Source organism: Pollicipes pollicipes, unplaced genomic scaffold (genome assembly GCF_011947565.3).
Source record: "Pollicipes pollicipes isolate AB1234 unplaced genomic scaffold, Ppol_2.1 Scaffold_5724;HRSCAF=6776_pilon_pilon_pilon, whole genome shotgun sequence".
Taxonomy (NCBI): Eukaryota; Metazoa; Arthropoda; class Thecostraca; order Pollicipedomorpha; family Pollicipedidae; genus Pollicipes; species Pollicipes pollicipes.
The window spans coordinates 33,624,015-33,644,935 of record NW_023596746.1 but is presented as its reverse complement, the minus strand read 5'-3'; the positions used below and the strand labels follow the sequence as shown (position 1 = coordinate 33,644,935).

At 56.6% G+C, this 20,921-nt stretch overlaps 1 protein-coding gene across 1 annotated transcript in view; it reads right to left on the bottom strand.

Moving 5' to 3' along the window:
• LOC119103683 (leishmanolysin-like peptidase) overlaps window positions 1-20,921 on the bottom strand; it is a 34,213-nt gene that overhangs the window by 763 nt on the left and 12,529 nt on the right. The window contains exons 3-13 of the mRNA XM_037227299.1: window positions 20,872-20,902; window positions 17,984-18,066; window positions 13,282-13,399; window positions 8,776-8,954; window positions 7,228-7,428; window positions 3,880-4,003; window positions 2,891-2,992; window positions 2,291-2,478; window positions 1,186-1,311; window positions 765-931; window positions 222-372 (exon numbers count right to left, since the gene is read on the bottom strand). Of these exons, the coding sequence (XP_037083194.1) occupies window positions 222-372; window positions 765-931; window positions 1,186-1,311; window positions 2,291-2,478; window positions 2,891-2,992; window positions 3,880-4,003; window positions 7,228-7,428; window positions 8,776-8,954; window positions 13,282-13,399; window positions 17,984-18,066; window positions 20,872-20,902 (1,470 nt within the window). The remainder of the gene's footprint in view (window positions 1-221; window positions 373-764; window positions 932-1,185; window positions 1,312-2,290; window positions 2,479-2,890; window positions 2,993-3,879; window positions 4,004-7,227; window positions 7,429-8,775; window positions 8,955-13,281; window positions 13,400-17,983; window positions 18,067-20,871; window positions 20,903-20,921) is intronic.

Below are 20,921 nucleotides of genomic sequence, written 5' to 3'. Positions count from 1 at the left end.
ACGGGTACGATCCACCTCGGAGAAGAAACAAGGCATTTGCAAACCTAACGCGCGCCGTTTCTCCCGTCCGTTTTGCACGAATCTGGCAGTCAAGCGCCCCGTCTTCAGCGTCAGCCGGTCACCATCGGCCTGTCTCTCCCGATACCCCAGTGGTAGCCGCGGCTCCGGCGGCTGCGCCCCCCTGGCGGCCGCCGTCTCTCCGCCGCCGCCCCGACACTCACCTGCCGGCCACGCAGGCGTGCTGGTAACAGCCGGAGCCCCAGTGCTGCCACTGGCGCACCTTCTGGCACGTGCGTTCCTCCCACAACCGGGTGTGCTCGAAACACTTGCTGTTGGCCGCGTACCGCTCCAGCGCGAAGTTGCGGTCCTCGTCTGGAGGTGAGGTCAGGCCAGGTCAGGTCACCTAATCACAGATCGGGCCGCACGCGCCGAGATGGCACCGTCGCTGCAGCATTCGCGGCGTAGTCACAGCGATGGCACAGACGACGGTGATCAACTGCACGGTGGATGGCACCGAACACGAGTCCACCGACAGCGCCATGAATAGCTTCGCAACGTGCGTCACGCAGGGCCTGCTTTATTTATGCCTTCAACACAGCGATCACATAGACGTTCTTGACTTTTTGCGGGATCAAACTATCGACCGCGTTATCGCCGATTCAATCGCGAGTGATGTGAAGAAGCGCACTGCGGAAGCTGAGGAGGCGATAAGCTGAAGACGTGGGACTAAACATCGCGGTCGGATGTCGTTCTCGGCGCCTTACATGGGTTGTTCTCGGGGAAGGAGCAGTGTGAGCCGCGCACGATCACGTTGTTGGACTTCCAGGTGAACTCCTGGATGTAGGGACAGTAGTCGGCCAGTATCACCGAGCCGCCGTAGTAGCCCGTCCGGGCGGACGGCACTTGCGGCACGCGGTCGAAGTTCTGGTACCTGAAACCGTCACGAGATGACAGGTGGAAAAAGGGAAAACCTTGAATGTTTACTTGTGGCGAAGTACCAGATAACATCTCCACAACACGCATATCAGAGCCGCAACGACCACAGACGAATATGCAACAAGCGCGACAAGCGTGAATACACAACTACTTAATGCAAGACACCCGACGTGTGACGCGTCACCGACTCCTGAAACAGCCAGGAGTCGGGCTGGCCGGCCGCGCGCACCCTGGAGCCGCCGGCCTCACCTCATGGGCAGCCGGTCCGGGTACTCCACCAGGTTGCAGAGCGCCACTGACATGCGATCTTCGGTACACTCCGTCTCCAGCGGGTCGCGCTTCACCTTATTGCAGAACGGGTGCAGGGACTGGTTCCTGGCGGTCAGAGCGGGCACGTACAGCGGGGCAGCTCGCCGACCGCGACGGACGGGTGCGGCGGGGCGGCTCGCCGACCATGGCGGGCAGGCTGCTGCGGTGGCCGTCAAAGCTCACGTTTCGTTACGTCGGCTGGCGAGCGGGATTACTTTCGCTGCTCTTCTCTGAACGCGACAACGTGGTCAAACCGGCGGGCTGCCGCCGTTCGAGATAGTGGACATGGGGTTGCAGACTTTGTTCGGCTGAGCTGAATCATGAACTGGCTTACGAGCCAATCGCCTTCGGGTGAGCTGTGAGCTGAGTTGGCTCGTTAGCTGCCTCTTTGAGCCGTTCGCGTGTCTCGGCGTTTCGAATGGGATGACTTTATGAAGCGCGGCACATCAAAGCGTCAAAGCAGCAGCGATGCTTGATGTGAGTTTTTGCCCATGTTTTGGGCGTGACTCTTGGTGCTGTCAACAACCTCGCGGACAGATGGCGCCGAAGGTTTTCAAACATATGCTAATTTTACCACCAGCATGTGCGCAACGGCTTTTTATGAGGTGCAAATGTGGTAATGCGCTTGCCAGCCCCTCCCCCAAGTCATTACCGCAGCCTACACCAGTGGAGCAGAAACCGGGCACCCAACACGCCAACAACATGACCACCAGTTGAGGAGCCGCCTGCACTAGAACACCAACCAGCGCACTGGTGGTGTTACTGTTAAGACACAAACTGGCGGATAAAAGCGCACGCAGTAAACAATACATAAGTCAATGCACTGCTAACTATGAGAGCAAACAGACTGCAAGAATAAGTCGGAGATAATCGCCATTCTCCACCTGGCAGCATCAGCCCCGGCCCCTGGCGTCGCGGGACCGCTCTGAACGGTACCCAGCATGCGCACCTCCCAGAAGCGCCTTTAAACGCCGTCGCAGCGCGGCCGCCCGACGGCGGCGGCGGCGTCCAAAAGCGCCACCCGCAGCGGAGCCGGCCGACCCACCTGGCGGCGCGCATGTCCATCCAGTGTTTGCAGCTGTTCATGGCGAACTGGCAGCCGAGCCGACGTCCCCAGGACAGCGGCTGCGCCAGCTCGTAGTTGGGCTGGTACCAGCCGGTGTCCTCCATGAGGGCCAGCGTGAGGCGCGAGTACACCGGGTTCTGCGTGTGCGTGCCCGTCATGGCCTCGTTCTGTGGGCAGGCCGGCCACGCGTCGGAGTCGCACTGCCGTCCGGGCGGCCACCCAGGCTGGTGGGGTCGGTGGGCCTCCGCTGGCGCGACGGAAATGGTACCCGACTGGGCAGGAACATAAACAAACAGGGAGACAACTACGTAAACCCGAGGCTACGTGAGGCAAACGACTGCCGCTCTATTTCATGTCTGTTAATTCGAGCGAGCTATTATGCGACACGAAAGCGTTCCAAGTCAAAAAGGAAGCGTTAACGAGTTATGAGGACGCCTTAGCGTCCAACACTGCCAACCGAGAGACGTTTTACATGTCGAGTTGGGATTCACCGCGGTGAGGTGCATAACTTAGGATTCCATTTTATCGGCAGAACGGCGGGCCATGAGTTCATTCGCGGCGATGAGGTGGTGCGCATACCTCGAAGAGCCGCTTCTCCCAGTGTGTGAGCGCCGTGCCCTCCTCGCCTTGGTCCTCCAGCTCGGCACCCTCCAGCTCTGGACAGTTGAAGTGGCGCCGCACCTGAGGACAGCCGGTGCACACTGCCAGACACCGGTGCCCACGGCCAACCCTCGCACTCCCACCGCCGTCACTGGTGCTGTCCGTCGCCACTGGTGCACTGTTCATCCAGCTCCCGGTGGTGCACCCACAGCCGTCACATGCAGCCACCACGGGTACTACCAGCCACCTCTGCTACGCCTTAATCCCCTCTGGTACTCCCGCAGTCGCCGATCGTACATCCGGTCCCCACTGGTACACCTCGAGTCACCACAGGCACCTCAAGTCATAAACGGCACGAGAGAATGGCACGCGGGTCACCTAGCAGTAACATGCGCTGTCATCATCATCTGTTTCGATTAACCTTCACTTGACACGCCTGTTCTGGCCGTGCGCCGAGTCAGCACACGATAAGCGATGCGTGTGCCAGGATGCTTCTTTCGTCATGCACTGCCGTCACACAAACAGGCTCGCCCATGTGGCTCTGTAGTCCTCCTCGCACACCACCGTGCACCTGTCTTTCTTAATACGATGGAAGGTCTGACTCAACTTGCAAGGATGATAAAAAATATCAGAATGCAAAGTAAACAAAACACGTTTCTAAGACAGGAGCTGAGCCAAGACAGGCCCGTTTCAGATCGGCGTGCATCTCCTCGAGGGACGTCAGCTCAGAGCGGAACAAACCAGCAATGACAGGCGATCGTCCGCAGACGGTACAAAATTTCCCTTCCTCTTTGCAAATTTCAGCTGAGCCCGATCATACGGCGGTGAATCGAGCCTTGCCAGAAGGCTGCCGCGTTCCCCCAGGCTGCCTCGCTCACCGGTGAGCGGCCGACACGAGCGGGGCTGCCTCTCTCACCGGTGAGCGGCCGACACGAGCGCCTCACGCCTCACGCCGGCGGGTCACGCACCTCCTCCACGACGCGCGGCGTGACCACCATCTGGATGGTGCGCGTGACGTTGCCCTCCGAGGTCACCCACTCGGTCCGCTTGAAGGTCTTGATGATGCGCTCGGACCACTGGCGCGCCTGCAGCCTGCCGGGGCGACGCACGCTGGCGTCAGGTGGGACGGCGCCCTACCAGCGGGATGGCGGACTGCCGGCGGAGGCTGTTCGTACCCATTAAGTGGTGGTGGGGAGGATGCAGAGCGCCGAACGTCCACTGCGAGTTCACGTGTCACGCTTACAGTGGAAAAGGCCTCGTTGCGTCATTCCTGATTTTGGGCGCGGTTTGTCGGGGTTAGTCGGCGCGCGGGCCGCGTTCGTGTGAGGTGGACATCCCGCCTCAAGAGGCCTGGACAGATCATGGTATGCGCCGTATGCTACACCAACAGTCCCGCGGCTTAAAAGTTCCGGAAAATTTGAATGACACTATTTTGGGGTCTTGAAAAGGTCTCTTAAACAGCACAACTAAATTTAGCATTGTTATACGGACACATTCGGCGTGACACTAAAGTTCCTCGACGTCAGTCACCGATTTAAGAAGCTTGCACATCAGCAAGTTTCAACACAGATGGCTAACCGGCATGCCCCAAGTCGTCGGTTCTATTCAATCTCGATCCTGGACGCTGGTCCCGCAAACCGTTTACAGCATAAAGCAGCGCGTAAAAACACCCGCACATCAACAGAAGACAACAGCGATGTGCCGCCGCGCGGCGCGTGCTGAACCAGCAGGTCCGTTACCGCGCTACAGACCACAGCGTTACCGAGCTGCGGGCCACGGGGGAGCCAAACAGACCACCTTGGCGGCCAGCTCACCTTTCACCGCGGCCGAGGGATTTGAGGATTTGGCGGATCTGGTCAGGATTGAGCTGGCGGGAGCTGCGGCGGAGGCGGCGGGTCACAGACTGCCATGCGACCAGCATCCTGTCACGCGGATGGCAGACACGCGGATGACGGCCCGACACTGCGGTCCGGGCTCCGCACCCGGCAAACCCGGTCAGCGGCAGCGAGGCCGGGCGGGGGCGGCGGCGGCGGCGGCTGACCGCGGCCGGCCACTCTCCCAGGTGCGCCTGGGAGGCGGCGGTGCGCCCTCACGCCGCCCTCGCCGCTGAGCGCCGGAGCCCGCCCGCTCAGATCGGATTTGCAGGAGCGGCGCACGACTGCACCATTGCTGGCCGCGTGCCCGGCGCCGAGCAGGCACCGACCAATGGAGGATAATCGTGAGTTAACGTGCATGCAGAGCTGCCTTGCCCATGATCTGCCATTTCGGCGCTCAGCTTCCCGCAGCTTAGCCTTAAAAAGCCGCGTATTAGAGACGGGGTGCTCTGGAACAAAGGACTGCAATCCGGGAGAGCGTGGAAATATGTGCCGGGAAAACGTTCGTTGGCGATACCTCGTTGCCTGTTGCAGATCTAAAAGACTTCACAGAATGGGTAAGCCCGTGAGCACTCTATGGGATAGGTGACGGGTTGGAACTTGTATTTCAGACTCTAGAGAATTAGTACATGCTCTGATAGGGGTGTCGAAAAATGTAGACCAGGCGAGGCTTGACGTAAATAAATTAGTGAGCAGCGCTTCTCTGTGGCAGATGTCATTTCATTATAAGTGTAAGGTGATACAATTTGGGTAGCTGCGGCAGTGAGGGCATTAGCTATAAAATGGGAGGTTGAAAGTTGGAACGGATCAAGGGCGAAATGGACTTAAGGGTTATAATTTCCAGGGATTTAATGGCTGAAAAGCAGTGTGGGGCTGCTAGGAACAAGGCACTTCGGATGCTGGGACTTATTAACAGGAATGTCAATTACAAGGGTACGAAAGTTGTCAAAAAGTTGTACTTAGCTTATGTCGGACCACACTTAAGAGTTTTGTGTACAGGCTTGATTCCCCTGCTTCCAAAAATATGTAGACAGGCTGGAGAGAGTACAACGAAAGGCAACTAGGATGATCAATGAGGTTGGCAGGTTATAATATAAGGATAGGCTTAACGCCTTGGATTTGTATTCACTGAAATATCGTAGACTTAAAGAGGGTCTAATTGAGGTACTCAAGATTTTGAAAGCGGTAGACAAGGTAAATCTACAAGGAGCACTAGAAATTAGGCCGAAACTTAGAGGAAACCAGTTTCAATTTGCAAAACGTAGGAGTAGAACTATGAGGAGGCAGATGCCACTTAGTCCAAGAGTAGTGAATCACTGGAATAAACTGCCAAACGAAGCTGTAGGAAGTCCCTGCCTAGCAGCATTTAAAAATCGTTTGGACAAGTTTTAAACGTCTAAGGATCTCGTCTCTACTCAAATTCAGCCAGGTCAGGTGGTAAGATTAGTTCAAGGATAGGGTGAGGAGCCTAGGGTGGGCCAAAATCGATGGTCCACAGTGGCTTTTTGTGGCTTGATGTCTCCATGACTTGGCACAGACTCAGAAAAATTATGGGTGTGGATACGAGCATTGGTTGGACATCTGCAGTAAATCGGGTAGATCTACTAGATACTGAGCAATGTTACTGCTTGTGGTTCTTGAATTCATAATTAGCGGTATTTACACCACTTTTAAATCGTGGACGCAGAAATGTAGGCATGGATATCAGGTTTAAGCAATTTCTAAGTTCAAGTTTAAGCGAACGCAACCTCCGCGCGGTTCGAAAGCGCTGCACCTTGTAATGGCCAAAGACCACCAGCCCCGACATTGACGGCACGGCAGATGGCGATCGCGCAACCCACCCACGCCCCGGCCCACGGTGACGATTGCGTGATCCACCCACACCCCGGCCCACGGCGACAGATGGCCATCGCACGACCCACTCATGCCCCAGCCCACGGCGACAGATGGCGATCGCATGATCCACCCACACCCCGGCCCACGGCGACAGATGGCCATCGCACGACCCACTCATGCCCCAGCCCACGGCGACAGATGGCGATCGCATGATCCACCCACGCCCCCGCCCACGGCGACAGAAGGCCATCGCACGACCCACTCATGCCCCAGCCCACGGCGACAGATGGCGATCGCATGATACACCCACGCCCCCGCCCACGGCGACAGAAGGCCATCGCACGACCCACTCATGCCCCAGCCCACGGCGACAGATGGCGATCGCATGATCCACCCACGCCCCCGCCCACGGCGACAGAAGGCCATCGCACGATCCACTCATGCCCCAGCCCACGGCGACAGATGGCGATCGCATGATCCACCCACGCCCCCGCCCACGGCGACAGATGGCGATCGCGCACCCACCCACGCCCCCGCCCCACGGCTCAACCGGATACATCTCCCCAGCTGGGCGGCGAAGCGCGGCCGGGCGAGACGTCCACTCACCCGGGGTTGAGCTGCGGCTTGCCCGTCTCGCCGCGCAGAGTCAGAGGGTCGCCGTTCTTGTCGCGGAAGAACGCGTACAAGCTGACCGAGAAGCCGAGCGCGTGCAGGATCTCGTGCTTCACCGTCGAGATGAGCGTCTGCAGCTCCTGCTGCTTGGTGGAGATGCTGCTCGGGCAGAGGTTGGCGTGGCCGGCGATCGGCCTGCGGGCGGTACAGCCGGCGGGCGGGCGTGAGAGAGGCGAGTTCACGGTCGAGAGCAGCCCGCCCAGCACGGTCCACACGACCGCGGCCGGTGATCGCGGCCCGCTGCCGGCCGGCCAGCGCTCGGTACGTGAACACGTGAGCGTGCCGTGAACCATGCTCGGGGCCGTGGCGATAACTTTGAGACATCCCAGTCATCGTGATGAGGTAAAGCACACTCGGCAAGGCACCGACATGTGCAACGGTGAGCGGGCACGCAAACGCCATCTGCATGCCAGCCAACCTGTTTGCTTCCTGCACGTTCAGGCAAACAACACCCCGATAGCTCCGTCTGTGCTCTATGAATTACAGTTCTAGGGAATGAGATCAGTGCAATCGGCATTTCCACCACAGCTACGGATATTTCCGCACCATTGTGTTCGCGAGAGAAACGCGCCTGGTCCCGTGCTCAGTTCAAGGAAACTAGCCGAAGCCGTCAACCACGCTCAAGGCACCAATGTAATTCAAATGAATATCCACCTACCAGCTGTCTGGGACGCTATTCCGGTGTCTTAATCTCGCGTCTCAAGGCCCCCCAGCACCAGTCTACATCCCCCGCAGACAAGTTTATTTCGGGCCCGCCAGCGCCCCACTTTGTCCAGCCGCTCAGGAAGGAATGGTCTGTTTTGAGCCGACAGTGCAGCCTTCAGCGCGATCGTGGGTCGTCGCTCCGAGCCGTTTTTGTTCGTCCCACTTGGCCGGTGTTCGAAGGATCCCCATACCCTCGTGGCTTTAACGTTCCGTGTTGTATGCGTTTGTAACTTGTTTTACATGTTTGTAACCTCATCTCCCGCTGAGATGACGCTCGATGATGATTACCCGACAGACGGAACTGACCTTTACCTTTGCCGCGACGCGTGTGAGCACCGCCCGGGCCAGCTGCCGGGCGGTCCAGCGTCGACCCCGCGCCGACTGACCTGTCGAGCGGGCCCAGAGTCGACTCCGCGGCCGACAACCTGTCGAGCGGGCCCAGTGTCCACCCCGCGCCGACTGACCTGTCGAGCGGGCCCAGTGTCCACCCCGCGCCGACTGACCTGTCGAGCGGGCCCAGTGTCCACCCCGCGCCGACTGACCTGTCGAGCGGGCCCAGTGTCCACCCCGCGCCGACTGACCTGTCGAGCGGGCCCAGTGTCCACCCCGCCCGCAGACTGACCTGTCAAGCAGGTCGTGTCCATCCCGCGCCGACTGACCTGTCGAGCGGGTCCAGTGTCGACTCCGCGGCCGACAACCTGTCGAGCGGGTCCAGTGTCGACCCCGCGCCGACTGACCTGTCGAGCGGGTCCAGTGTCGACCCCGCGGCCGACTGACCTGTCCAGCGCGGCCTCCTGCTGACAGTGGGCGGCGTAGGCGACGGTCATGCCGCGGTGGCAGCGGTCCGTCTCCAGGGCTGAGATGTAGAACACGAAGTCGGCGCCGGTGAGCCCCTCGCCGCTCGGCTCCTCCGCCACCCGGCAGTTCTGGCCAAACGCGTTACAGACGCGGCACGCCTGCGGCACCGGGAGTAGAGCGGGGTCAGGGGCGGAGAGGGTACGCCACGGGGAGTAGAGCGGGGTCAGGGGCGGAGAGGGTACGGCACCGCGAGAAGAACGGGGTCAGGGGAGGAGAGGGTACGGCGCCGGTGGTAGCGCGGGGTTAGGGGACATCGGGGTAGTACGATGTCAGGGGAGGGAAGAATACGGCAACGGGGTAGTGCGAGGTCAGGGGAGGGAAGAATACCGCAACGGGGCAGCGCGAGATGAGAAGAAAGGGTACAGTATAAGAGGTAGAGTGGGGTCAGGGGAAGGAAGGGTGCGGCGTAGGAGGCAGCGAGGGGGTCAGTATGGGGTTCGCACGGGACAGGGGTCAATGTCAGGTCAAGGGAGTACGTTACAAAGGTCAGCCGTGAGGTCACGATAGAGATCTGGTACCGGGGTACGGCGGGGGAACGCACGGTACAGGGGTCACCAGGGGGACCAGATGACACGAAGGGCAGTACCCCACATTAATCATGAAATGGGAGCATTTCGCCTGCCGTGGGCATTCTGTACCAGGGCATCACTGATGATCGTTGCGCCCCGACTTTCGATGATGGATTGACATACACACACGCGCACGCACGCGCACACGCACACGCACACGCACACGCACACACATACGCATACGCACACCCACCCACACCCACACACCCACCCACACCCACACCCACACCCACACCCACACACACCCCCACACACACACACCCCACACACCCCCACACATACATATATATATATATATATATATATATATATATATATATATATATATATATATATCCCATCCCTCACCGTTGTCGGGCGAATGCATGGAGCTTCGCCCCTGAGTGTATTTCTTGTGCGATTCCTTACTGAACTCAGCGAGGGTGCGCTGCGTTGGGGCTGCGCTGCGGACGCCAAGGATGAACGGCGCAAAGAGGATCAACACGCTGACACAGGCCTTTATGCTGCGTTGGTGAGGAAGGCGAGCGTGATGAATGCTGTTTAGGCTAATTGCAACCAACGTGATCAGGAGTGGTTTGGAAACCAAGGCGATTAACGAGCTGGCTGCATGTCTCCCAACGTGTGATGCCGCGGCGCAGAGCTAGCTGCTCGGGTTGGCTAAATCGTAGGCGGACCAGCGGTGACGTCTGTTTTTTTCCACACATGGCCAAAGTGGATCAACTGATGGAGGCCGACGATAATCGTAGTGATGAATTTTCCCTCGACTTGGCTTGACCGGACTGTGCCATATGTATCACAGGGCACACCGCGACGCCTCTACCAAAACCCTCACCCATACAGCTGTCAGAAAGCACACGAGCCATCGCCTGAATCTTGACCCCATTGACACGCGTCGATAACCCAGCGTTGCCCTCTCCTCATTATTCACACACCACACGAACAACGGGGCCAGCCGGCCGGCCGGCAGGACGTCTGCGCCGATCCGGGTCGAGCGGCGCGCTGCCGCGATCGCCGCCCCAGTCGACTGCGATAGCGCACGAGGTCCGGCGCGGCGCGCCGACCACCGCCGCCGCCCGCCGTCCGACCGCCGCACGCGCCGGCACAAAAACGCGGGGGAGGGGAGGCGCCCAGCCGGGCAGACTCGTCCGTCGCACCCACTGCGAGCGGCGAACCGACACCGACCCCGCCACGCGCGGAGGACGGAGACGAGCGCCGCTCAGAGATCCCGTGAAGCCGACCGCTGAGCGGTGTTTGGCCTTTGCACATCCGACAGCTTTCCGATGATGCCGACCGCTACACGATGTTTGGTCTGCACACACCCGCCGCCAGCTTCTTGGTGAAGCTGACCGCTGCACGGTGTTAAGTCTGCGCACACCCGCCAGCTTCCTGGTGAAGCCGCGAAGCAGGTTGGGCGCTTAGCAGTGACAAAGCGTGTTTCGATTCATTTAGTTCAGCGTATCTCCAATCACCGCAAGCAGTAGCATAGTGAACGCTGTGGCTGCCGGATAAGACGGAAAAATACCGTTCACCACGCCGGAAGCCTAATCCCTTCGACGAATGAGCCAGCGAGCGAACTCACAGTGGTACCAGGCTCAAAGCGCAGAGGAGCGCCGGCAGCGGTCGCTGTACATGCCTGCAGAGAAGACAGGCGCTCCGGACGGGGTACATTCCGTCTGTCGGACATGCACCTACACCGGCCGCCAATCCCAGTATGGGCTCCAAGCGGGAGAAGACAGCCGCACAGCTCAGGGCACAGCGCAGTCATAGAACAGTTGAGACTTATTGAGACTTCTTGTGATAAATCATGCTTGCATTCTAAACCAATTCACTGATCTGAGAACGTGATAAGACAGTAGTGAAAACCTTATTTCTCGGAGAAAAACCAGGAGAATGGAGATATAATTGGGATGATATTTCGGCAACATGCCTTTACCGAAACAACAACAAAAGATCTGAGAACATGCCTAAGTCTCCGAAACGTGGCTAGCTTGAAACAAGCCTGTGATAATTACATGACAGTTATCTTAGGTGCCACAAGCAGGCACTGAAACAAAATGTCCCATCCGCGACTGTCCACCCCAGGGGACTAAACAAGGTCACGCTACAAAAGCTGCGATCCTCTCAGCACGATTCGAGTATTAGCGACGGGAGTATGCATGTCCTCGGTCCAGTGGTTTCCCTAAGCTCGCGTGGAAGCCGCGATAGTCCACCGCTGGAGCGGCTTTCCCAGTCAGCCGTCTTAAGCAGATCAGAAACAACGCAGCGCTGTTCCGCGCGTTTCCCGAGAACCGTTCCAGCCGGTCGCTGCACCTGCAACTACGGAGGGTCATGGCCGCTTGCATGCGCTCAATCGAAGCCTGATAGGAACACGAACTTCCAATTAAGTGGATAAGGGTTTTGCCCGAAACCAAATCGGCGGTCGGACACCGTGGTTTAAAGCTGAAGACAAATCCGATGTTCGTGCCTTCCTCGGCTGAGCGTGTGGGGAAGGCCAGCCGTCTCAATTTACAATAACGGTTCCAATTACGGGACATCGTTCCAAGTACCGACCAGGGGATCAGCCAACCTGATTCTGGTCCTGTGGACATCCCACCGTTCAGGACGACCACATCTTCAGTACATCTGGTGCCGGGAGGCGACACCACCCAGAGGCCCTGATGCAGCAGAGCGGCCAGACACCACCCAGAGGCCCTGATGCAGCAGAGCGGCCTGACACCACCCAGAGGCCCTGATGCAGCAGAGCGGCCTGACACAACCCGGAGGCCCTGATGCAGCAGAGCGGCCTGACACCACCCAGAGGTCCTGATGCAGCAGAACGGCCTGACAGCACCCAGAGGTCCTGATGCAGCAGAGCGGCCTGATATCGCCCAGTAGACGTTACAGTGCCCGGTGTGCCGGCACCGCCCAGTGAAGGTCTCGCGGCAGCTGTCTCTGCAGTATCACTGACGTTTTATGCCGACCAAGACAGCGCCCCCCCCCCCCCCCCCCCCCAGCGCACTGACTCGGCGGCACCATCACACGGCCTCTCTGCCGCTGCTGTCCGCAGCAGCACCCACCCGGGGTGTCTCGCCCGGTGCCGGCGCGGCATGCGGTGCTCGCCTCCGGCACGGTGGCGCGGCGGCCGCACTACAGCGCAGGAGAGCTGCCCTGCGCGGGCCGCCGCCGCTCGTCAGACAACGCGCCGTTCAGCTGCACCGCGGCGGCGCTGCAGCTCGGCTTCATTGAGCGGGTCACAGCGCCGGCCGTGCCCGTGCCGCCGCCCCGCACGGGCAACATCCTGATCACGACCGGGCCGCGGCGCGGCGAGGAGCTGCACTGGGGAAGGAGGGGGACCCCGAGTACGCGCTGAACACTCACGCCTCTGGGAACGTACTAGTGCTTACCTGCGGCGTGGATCATTCAGTATGAGAGGCATGCATCGGGGGAAGTGGGCAGAACACTCGCCCATGGGAACCCCCACCCCAGCCCCCGCCCCCGCCTGTCTGCCGAGCACGTTAGCCGGACGTCACGTCCGCGGTAGAAGCCGGTGTGCGCAGCGTGGGTGTTGCAACAGACCAGCGGTAGCGACGGGGAACGGCGCAACGTGCCCGACACGCCACCAAAGCCGCGCACATCGCAGGAGTCATTGTTCCGGTTCATTTGAGCAACGCCCCCGCCGGGCAGCAGCGTTCAGGGGTTCACGGGATCAAAGCTTTGTGGCGGTAAAAAGATGCATTACGGTGACGGGCACGAAGTCCAACCAATGTTTAGGAGAACAAAAAGACAACGACTGCCTGCACAAGTGAAACGCGTCGGCGTCGCAGTGGCTAGTTCCGTGCCAGGAGCAGCGGCGCCTTCCACAGTGTCGGCAGCTCACCTGCAGGTGGTCTTTGGGAACTTCCACCTCCCCGCACATGGTCTGCTCTTCGCACGCGTTCTTGCAGTATGGCAGCGGGTCGCCTTTCTTGTAAAACACTTGATTATCGCGGCATTTCCTGGAGCAGACGGACAGTGTAAGGTGTTGCTCCGCCTGGCCCTTAATGATGCATGCTGCTCGGCTCCGCCCCGGGGCGCAGCCAGGATTTTCCTAAGGGAGGGACCGGCGCCCGGTGAGTACGGATCACGCGAACTTTTCACTTTCTTTCGAAAACCGTACCTGGTAAGACATGAATAATCCGAGCCTGCGGAGAGGCCCGCCCCTCTCCCGGGTCTCTCCACTGGCTGCGGCTCTGCGCCGCCACGAGTGGATCTTCAGTTGCGCCCCTAGCCCCGCTACAGTCAGTGGGTCTGAGTCGCACAGTTCCGCCACAGCGAACGCACCAGGTGCAGCCAAGTTCAGCCACCGGCCAGTCGCTGCACCAGTGCGTACAGTGCTGAGCGGGCGTGTGGTACGCGGCGCCGAAACCAGGACGCTGTCCGGACAGCCGTTTTGTCATACGTCACTCATGAACGGGGGGCCAGGAGCGCCCGTGGCAATCTGCCGCGGCGCATAACACCTTACTGTAACGCTCAAATTAGGAACTGGATGCTGCAAAGCCGCGGCAATCCCTGCTGATAAATATGAGAGCTACTAAACAAACGAGACAAGAAAAAACGCAAGGAGATTAGTATTTTCCAGGTTAGTGATGGGAGCTTTGACGCACAAATGTGCCTTGAAAGGAGAGATAATGGAGGCAGTTGGTGCCAAGCATGACAACTGACAAGGCCACTGGCACCGGTAGACACGCCAATCTGATAATACAAAACTAGGCTGGGATAACGGACGTTAGTATTCAGGACAAATCAGGGCATTTCAGGGGAAATCTGGTCTGGGTACGCGCATACCGGCACGTCTGCCAACGAAAGACTGAGAACATTGTTCTCCAACCGTCAACAGCGGTGTCCGCGTAGTCAGTCGAGGTGAGATCATAGTTGGGCTGCGCACAATGCTACAATTCAAGTGTCTGTGTGTCATTGGGGCTTTACGACGCACTCAGCTGCTGGGGCTATATGACGTCAATTGCCTCTCATCCTGGCAGGAAGGTCGGGCACCGCGGGGAATCGAACCCCGTGCTTCCAGTTCCCCAGACGCGCAGTGGTTAACGCAGACGCGTTAACCACTACCCTACCGGCGCCTATGCTACAAGTCGATCTGGATGTCATGCACACATGCGCATGTGCACACAATCACACACAACACTCACAACTTGACACATTACACTTGCTTTTCTTGTTTTGCCTTGTTTTTACGTGGGGAGGGGGGGGGGGCGGGTCTAGTATTTTGGTCCTTTGTGTCTGCCGGCCGCTGTTTTTTCTTTGAATGTAGTTGGCGTGTCAGCTCCCAACCGGGGGCGGGAGCTGCGGCCGTCCAAAGCCAGGGGTGTCTCGGTCCGTGGGCCGACCACTAACCACAGGCAGCCCGCGGCCGAGGGGACGGCCCGCCGGTCACGCCAAACACCGCGGTCAGCGGCATATCCTCGGTGGCATGACATACACGATATGGGTGAGTTTATATATATACACACACACACACACGCACGCACGCACGCACGCACGCACGCACGCACGCACGCACGCACGCACGCACGCACGCACGCACGCACGCACGCACGCACGCACACACACACACACACACACACACACACACACACACACACACACACACACACACACACACACACACACACACACACACATATATATATATATATATATATATATATATATATATATATATATATATATATGTGTGTGTGTGTGTATGTGTGTATGTATGTATGTATGTATGTATGTATGTATGTATGTATGTATGTATGTATGTATGTATGTATGTATGTATGTATGTATGTGTGCATAATGGATGGTCGGTAAACATGTCATTAAGTATCGGCCTAAATGATGGGGAAGCCCCCGCTAGCCCTAAAACCGATGCAATGCTGTGTTTTTACGCCACACGCGTGGAAAAGGTATGGCGGTACACTGTTGTACACGGCGCCGCCCCTAGTGTGACATTCGTCTTGACCTTATCCTGGTCGCCCGTGACCCCAAGACCGGGTAGTTGGTTTGGTTGCGAAAAAACGGTCACAGCCGAAGTGATCATTTATATTCTGCCCCTCCCTTTCTTCCAAGCCGTCAATATGTCTCTCGGGTATCAGTCCCCTCCCTCTCCTTACTCTCCTCCCCTTCCCTCTTCTCACAGCACTCATGTAATAGTGAGCCCGACAAACGCACGCGCTGATGATATTGATCAGGCGACACAATGTTGGTAGACGGCCAGGCCCGAGCGTGCTGCCGTCATCAGCACTCAGTCACGGACACGACGATACGCTGATGGCGGCTTCAGATCACGACATAGCGGACTCGCTAACCCTGAGCTGCGCGGCACGACGGAGCTGCCACGAGGTATGCACCTCCTCTGGTGGCAGGCGCGCCGACAGACCAGCGGAAATGCAGCTCGACAGAGCTGAGGGGAATCGTAGGCCAAAACAGGGCAAATAAATACAAATTCTTTGGTGGAGATTCCGAATCGCTTGATGGTGGTCCGACTCGGCATGTCACTCCCGCGAGCACATTTCCTAGACGCAAACGTCAGCTTACAGTCTTCTAGGGATCATCGCAAAAATATCAGCACACTCCAAACGGAACGTGGCACTGACAGCCACATAATGCTCGAAAACATTTCTACTTGGTCGTGTCCGTTCACAGCGTGCCAAAGCATTAGGCTTCGCGAGATCCTTACTAGGAAAAACCAAATGCCGCCACTTCAGCGGGACAAAAATCAAAAAAAGTTTTTTAATTGGCACTCAAAGCCTATCAAGAAGCATTTTTAATAGGCTTTGAACATCTCTGTCAGCTTAATCGGCCAATCAGTGCTTCTTACGGCCGCTCTCCCCTATCTCGCGCCACATTTCATGAGTACACTTTGTGTGGCTTTTCGATGAAGTATAGCAGTTGTTAAGTTTCAGCTTGCCGTAACTTATGCGATTTAGCCACATACCGTGAAAATTTTACTCCAATGATCAAACAGCAGCCGGACAAGGTTTGTGCCATGCCAAACCCTCTATTTGCCGTGCCTACGCGCGCCGCGACGTTTCAACCTGCCCTTGGAACGAGTTGGCGAAGATCCCCCTGCAGCCCAGAGCACGACATGCACACTGGATTATGTTTCCAGAGGCTGGCAACTTTCCGCAAGAATTATGCTACGAGGTCGCGGCATCCACCACACTTTTTTTTAGAAAATGCAAGAGCGGACACACATTTAGGACGCCCATCAGACATATCACTGAGCACTAGCAGGTGGTCAGGAATATAAGGTGATGTAAGACTTCAGTGCTTTTTATTATTTTCTGCAGCGACGTTCGCCACCCCCGCTTTCTCCGCAACATCAGATAGTGGAGCTGAAGGAAATCATGACAAGAGCCCTACAGCAACCTCGCCTCAGTCATATGCAGTGGTGTAGCCGAGGGGGAATTCTTGGGGCCGCGGCTCCCATCCCCTGGAGGTGGCGGGGCATGTACTTGTTGTCAGTTCAAGACGCCTGTAGAGCTTCTTAAACGTCGAAGTACGGGCCCGATGCATCAAAATCGAATTCCAAGCAGAAAAAGGTCCCCCAAATCCCAAACAGCGCCCTAAGCAACGAGACGAATCCCACTGGGCTGAACGAACCCCCCATGACTGAATTTATACCCCTCCTAGGTGCACCCAGACTACACCACTGGTCACATGTGGTTCAATTCTGACTATCCCATTGATCATATATGGTTTAATACTAACTGCACCACTATTCACATCTGGTTCAATCCTAACCGCACCACTGGTCATGTGTGGTTCAATCCTGATTACACCACTAGCCATATGTGGTTCACAAAAGAACGTGACTACGTCACGAGCCGCGCGACGCGTTAAGCACCACTGCGATACGACCGAACGCTCGGAAGAAGGGCGTAATATGGCCTCTCAACTCATGGTCAGGGGACACGGAAACGGAGCTGAAACCCCGTTACCACACGGCGATAAGAATGGAGAGTGCGTCCCTGCACAAATGTCATAGCATTTCAGTGTCTCCCGCTTGCAAATGATCGTCATCGGCTGATGGCAGTGATTTAGCATCGCAGAAACGACTCGCGACGCAAGCTCACGAGATCATGCCTTCTACTTTATCCTGGGCTAAAACTGTAAAACACTTAATACAATAGCAAATCTCTTGACAACGTGCCTGCAAGAATGCGTTTTAAAAATCCGCTTACAACGATGAAGAGCAGACAAGGTTGGGCTTCTGAACGCTGACGTGGCCTTGCCTGCACGAGCGTTCGCAGCGTTACTGGACTCACGGAGTGCCGGTCCGGGCTTCCGCTGCTGTCATGGATCTTGGAAAGCTGCGCCCACGCTAACGAGAGCTAATTTGACATGATGAAAATGAAACAAGGCGAGGAACAATTAAAACAAGGGTCCAGCACACGAAATACTTTGTTGTCCAAGCGGCAGCCCCTGCTGATTTGAAACTGATAACGCCGTCCATCGCGTCAGGAGCAGCGATGGACGGCGTTATCCTGCTGGCGCTGACACCGGCCGCCGGCTGGCGCGCGGCGCGTACGACCCACCTGTTGAGGCGGATGACATCCTGTACGCGGCGCACCCTCAGCGCCTTCTCCCAGTACTGCACCGCCTGGGGCAGCACGGTGTTCTGTGGAGGTGACAGGCGGGGGTCAGGCTCCACAGCCAGGGCGGCACCGCGGAGCGCGCGCGCTGGCGGAGAGCTCGTGACCCCGCAGATCGGCGCCACCCGGTCGCGCCGGGTCGACGATACGCACACGACACTGACGGAGGTCGGCTTCAGTTCGCGCGAAGAGGTGCGGAACTCTGTCAAAATCCGGCACTGTTGCCGTACAGGTACCAGTCTTTAAGGAGCTGAGCATCAGCCTGCAATGCACTCAACATTGCATTGCAAAATGTCCCGACACTGGCATCGTGCCGCCAGTCAGCACCCCCCCCCCCCCCCTTCCCTCCCCCGTCGTAGTATCGTCAGAACACAGTGCGGCGCGGAACCGGCTGACATACCATGGTCCTGAAACACTGCACCTCCAAAGCGGGAAAGACGAAGTAAGACATCTCTTGCGTCTTTGTGCGAACAAAGAACAGTAAACGTGAATTGATGAAGCATCATCGCGTAGATTATACCTTAACATAATCCGATGGCACCAGATAACTACAACAAGCAAATGGCATTGCTCAAAGCGTAAAAAGCCTAACGTATATAATGAAATAGCAGGCAGACGTCAACTGATGAAGCGTTCACTAGACTGAAGTTTCACCCATTGAAAGGAAATGGTATATATATATATATATATATATATATATAAATAATAAATGGTATATGTCCTCTCTCTCTCTCTCTCTCTCTCTCTCTCTCTCTCTCTCTCTCTCTCTCTCTCTCTCTCTCTCTCTCTCTCTCTCTTTCTGTCTCTGTTCTCTGTCTCTGTCTCTGGTCTCTGTCTCTGTCTCTGTCTCTGTCTCTGTCTCTGTCTTGTCTCTGTCTCTGTCTCTTGTCTCTGTCTCTGTCTCTGTCCTCTCTGTCTCTGTCCTCTGTCTCTGTCTTCTGTCTCTGTCTCTGTCTCTGTCTCTGTCTCTGTCTCTGTCTCCTGTCTCTGTCTCTGTCTCTGTCTCTGTCTCTGTCTCTGTCTCTGTTCTCTGTCTCTGTCTCTGTCTCTGTCTCTGTCTCTGTCTCTGTCTCTGTCTCTGTCTCTGTCTCTGTCTCTGTCTCTGTCTCTGTCTCTGTCTCTGTCTCTGTCTCTGTCTCTGTCTCTGTCTCTGTCTCTGTCTCTGTCTCTGTCTCTGTCTCTGTCTCTGTCTCTGTCTTCTGTCTCTGTCTCTGTCTCTGTCTCTGTCTCTGTCTCTGTCTCTGTCCTCTGTCTCTGTCTCTGCTCTGTCTCTGTCTCTGTCTCTCTCTCCTCTCTCTCTCTCTCTCTCTCTCTCTCTCTCTCTCTCTCTCTCTCTCTCTCTCTCTCTCTCTCCTCTCTCTCTCTCTCTCTCTCTCTCTCTCTCTGAAGGGGTGTATATATAATATAAATTGTGCATATATTTACTAAGTATATATATATATATATATATATATATATATATATATATATATATATACATATATATCACACTGGGTGCATACTGTTCTCAATAAACCCGCCTACAGGCCTGCGCAGCTTCATGGCCAAATATGCTTTCGGTTCAGGCCACGGAGTGCTGAACTGAAGAACACTCAGCAAAGGCGATATCGGCCGTGGCATCGGCATTAATCATGCTTCCCACTTGATTAATGGATTACTTCTGAGCCTTTTGTGTCTGATGGTGTTGGCTCGCTTAGTTAATTGTTCAAGGTACATTCAGCTTAGTCATGCCACCGGTTTCACGTTTTTATCCGCCCTGGTTGCCGATTTCCGAGACCAAGCCTTAAAAACGCGTCAATACGGGCGAATCTGCGGTTAGTGTTTGAGACCCGCGCGACCGGCTGCACCCGTCGGCCCGCACCCCTCCCCACCTGACTGTCCGTGCTGCTTCCGTTACCACGTGACAACGTCGCAGCTCTATGGCACGAATCAGCGAGATCTGCACGCTTCTTGTGATACACGGTCTCGGTCCGTTTGGGAAGCTTTCATCGCGATCAAGGGATTGTGTGTTCCTACATGCTAATGACATGAGGAAAGCAGCAATGTGCTCAAATTCCAATGTTGCAGCATAGCCAGACCATTTGAGCAGCCTTTCTGCGAATGCTTAAGAAATTTAAGCGGTGCCACTTTAAAATGATTACGCTAGTGAAAACTGCATGAAGCTACGAGCATTGGTTGTGGCGACATCAGTTTCCACGGAGCGTGAAGGCGGAGCCGGGCGAGGCCGCCTCAGCTGAACATTGTCTCGGAGTTTAATGACAATCGTATTGGGCTTTTGTGCCGGTGGCTATGCAAATCACACATGTGGGAAATGCCTGAAATTTCTGACTTTTCGGCATTTGGGCTTATAAACTGAAAATAACGAGTTCATCCGGCTGGTAGCATCCCGCCGGGGGAGCTCACCTATGCTAAAACGTAGATATCCCCAGACGCATGCAATTCACGTGCCAGGGAGCTCCAAATCCCGGAAGGACATAGCGCATTAGGTGGTATTCTTGGCAGTGAACAAATTACAGGACGCGCTTCAGTTACCACTGTGATCTGCCGGGTGATAAGGGCTCGATACTCCTCGCCGCTAAAAGGACTCCTGCAGCGGACCACTGCACTTGACCTGAACTGAAGTCAATAAAGTGGGTTGCTGCATGGTCGGAGAGGACATTAGCAGAGGAGAGCATGACAGGGCTGGATACAACTGGTGGGCCCAGCCGTTCGCAGCCCGTAAGGCAAAACAGGAAGCTTAGTATTGCTGGTAAAAAACACGCCACTAAATAATACGCAGAACAGAAGCGGACGTTGCAATCTTCACTGTACTCAATTCGTTTGCTACTTACATTGATGAGATCGAACTTCTCCTTGCTTAACCTGCAAAACAGAACAAAGT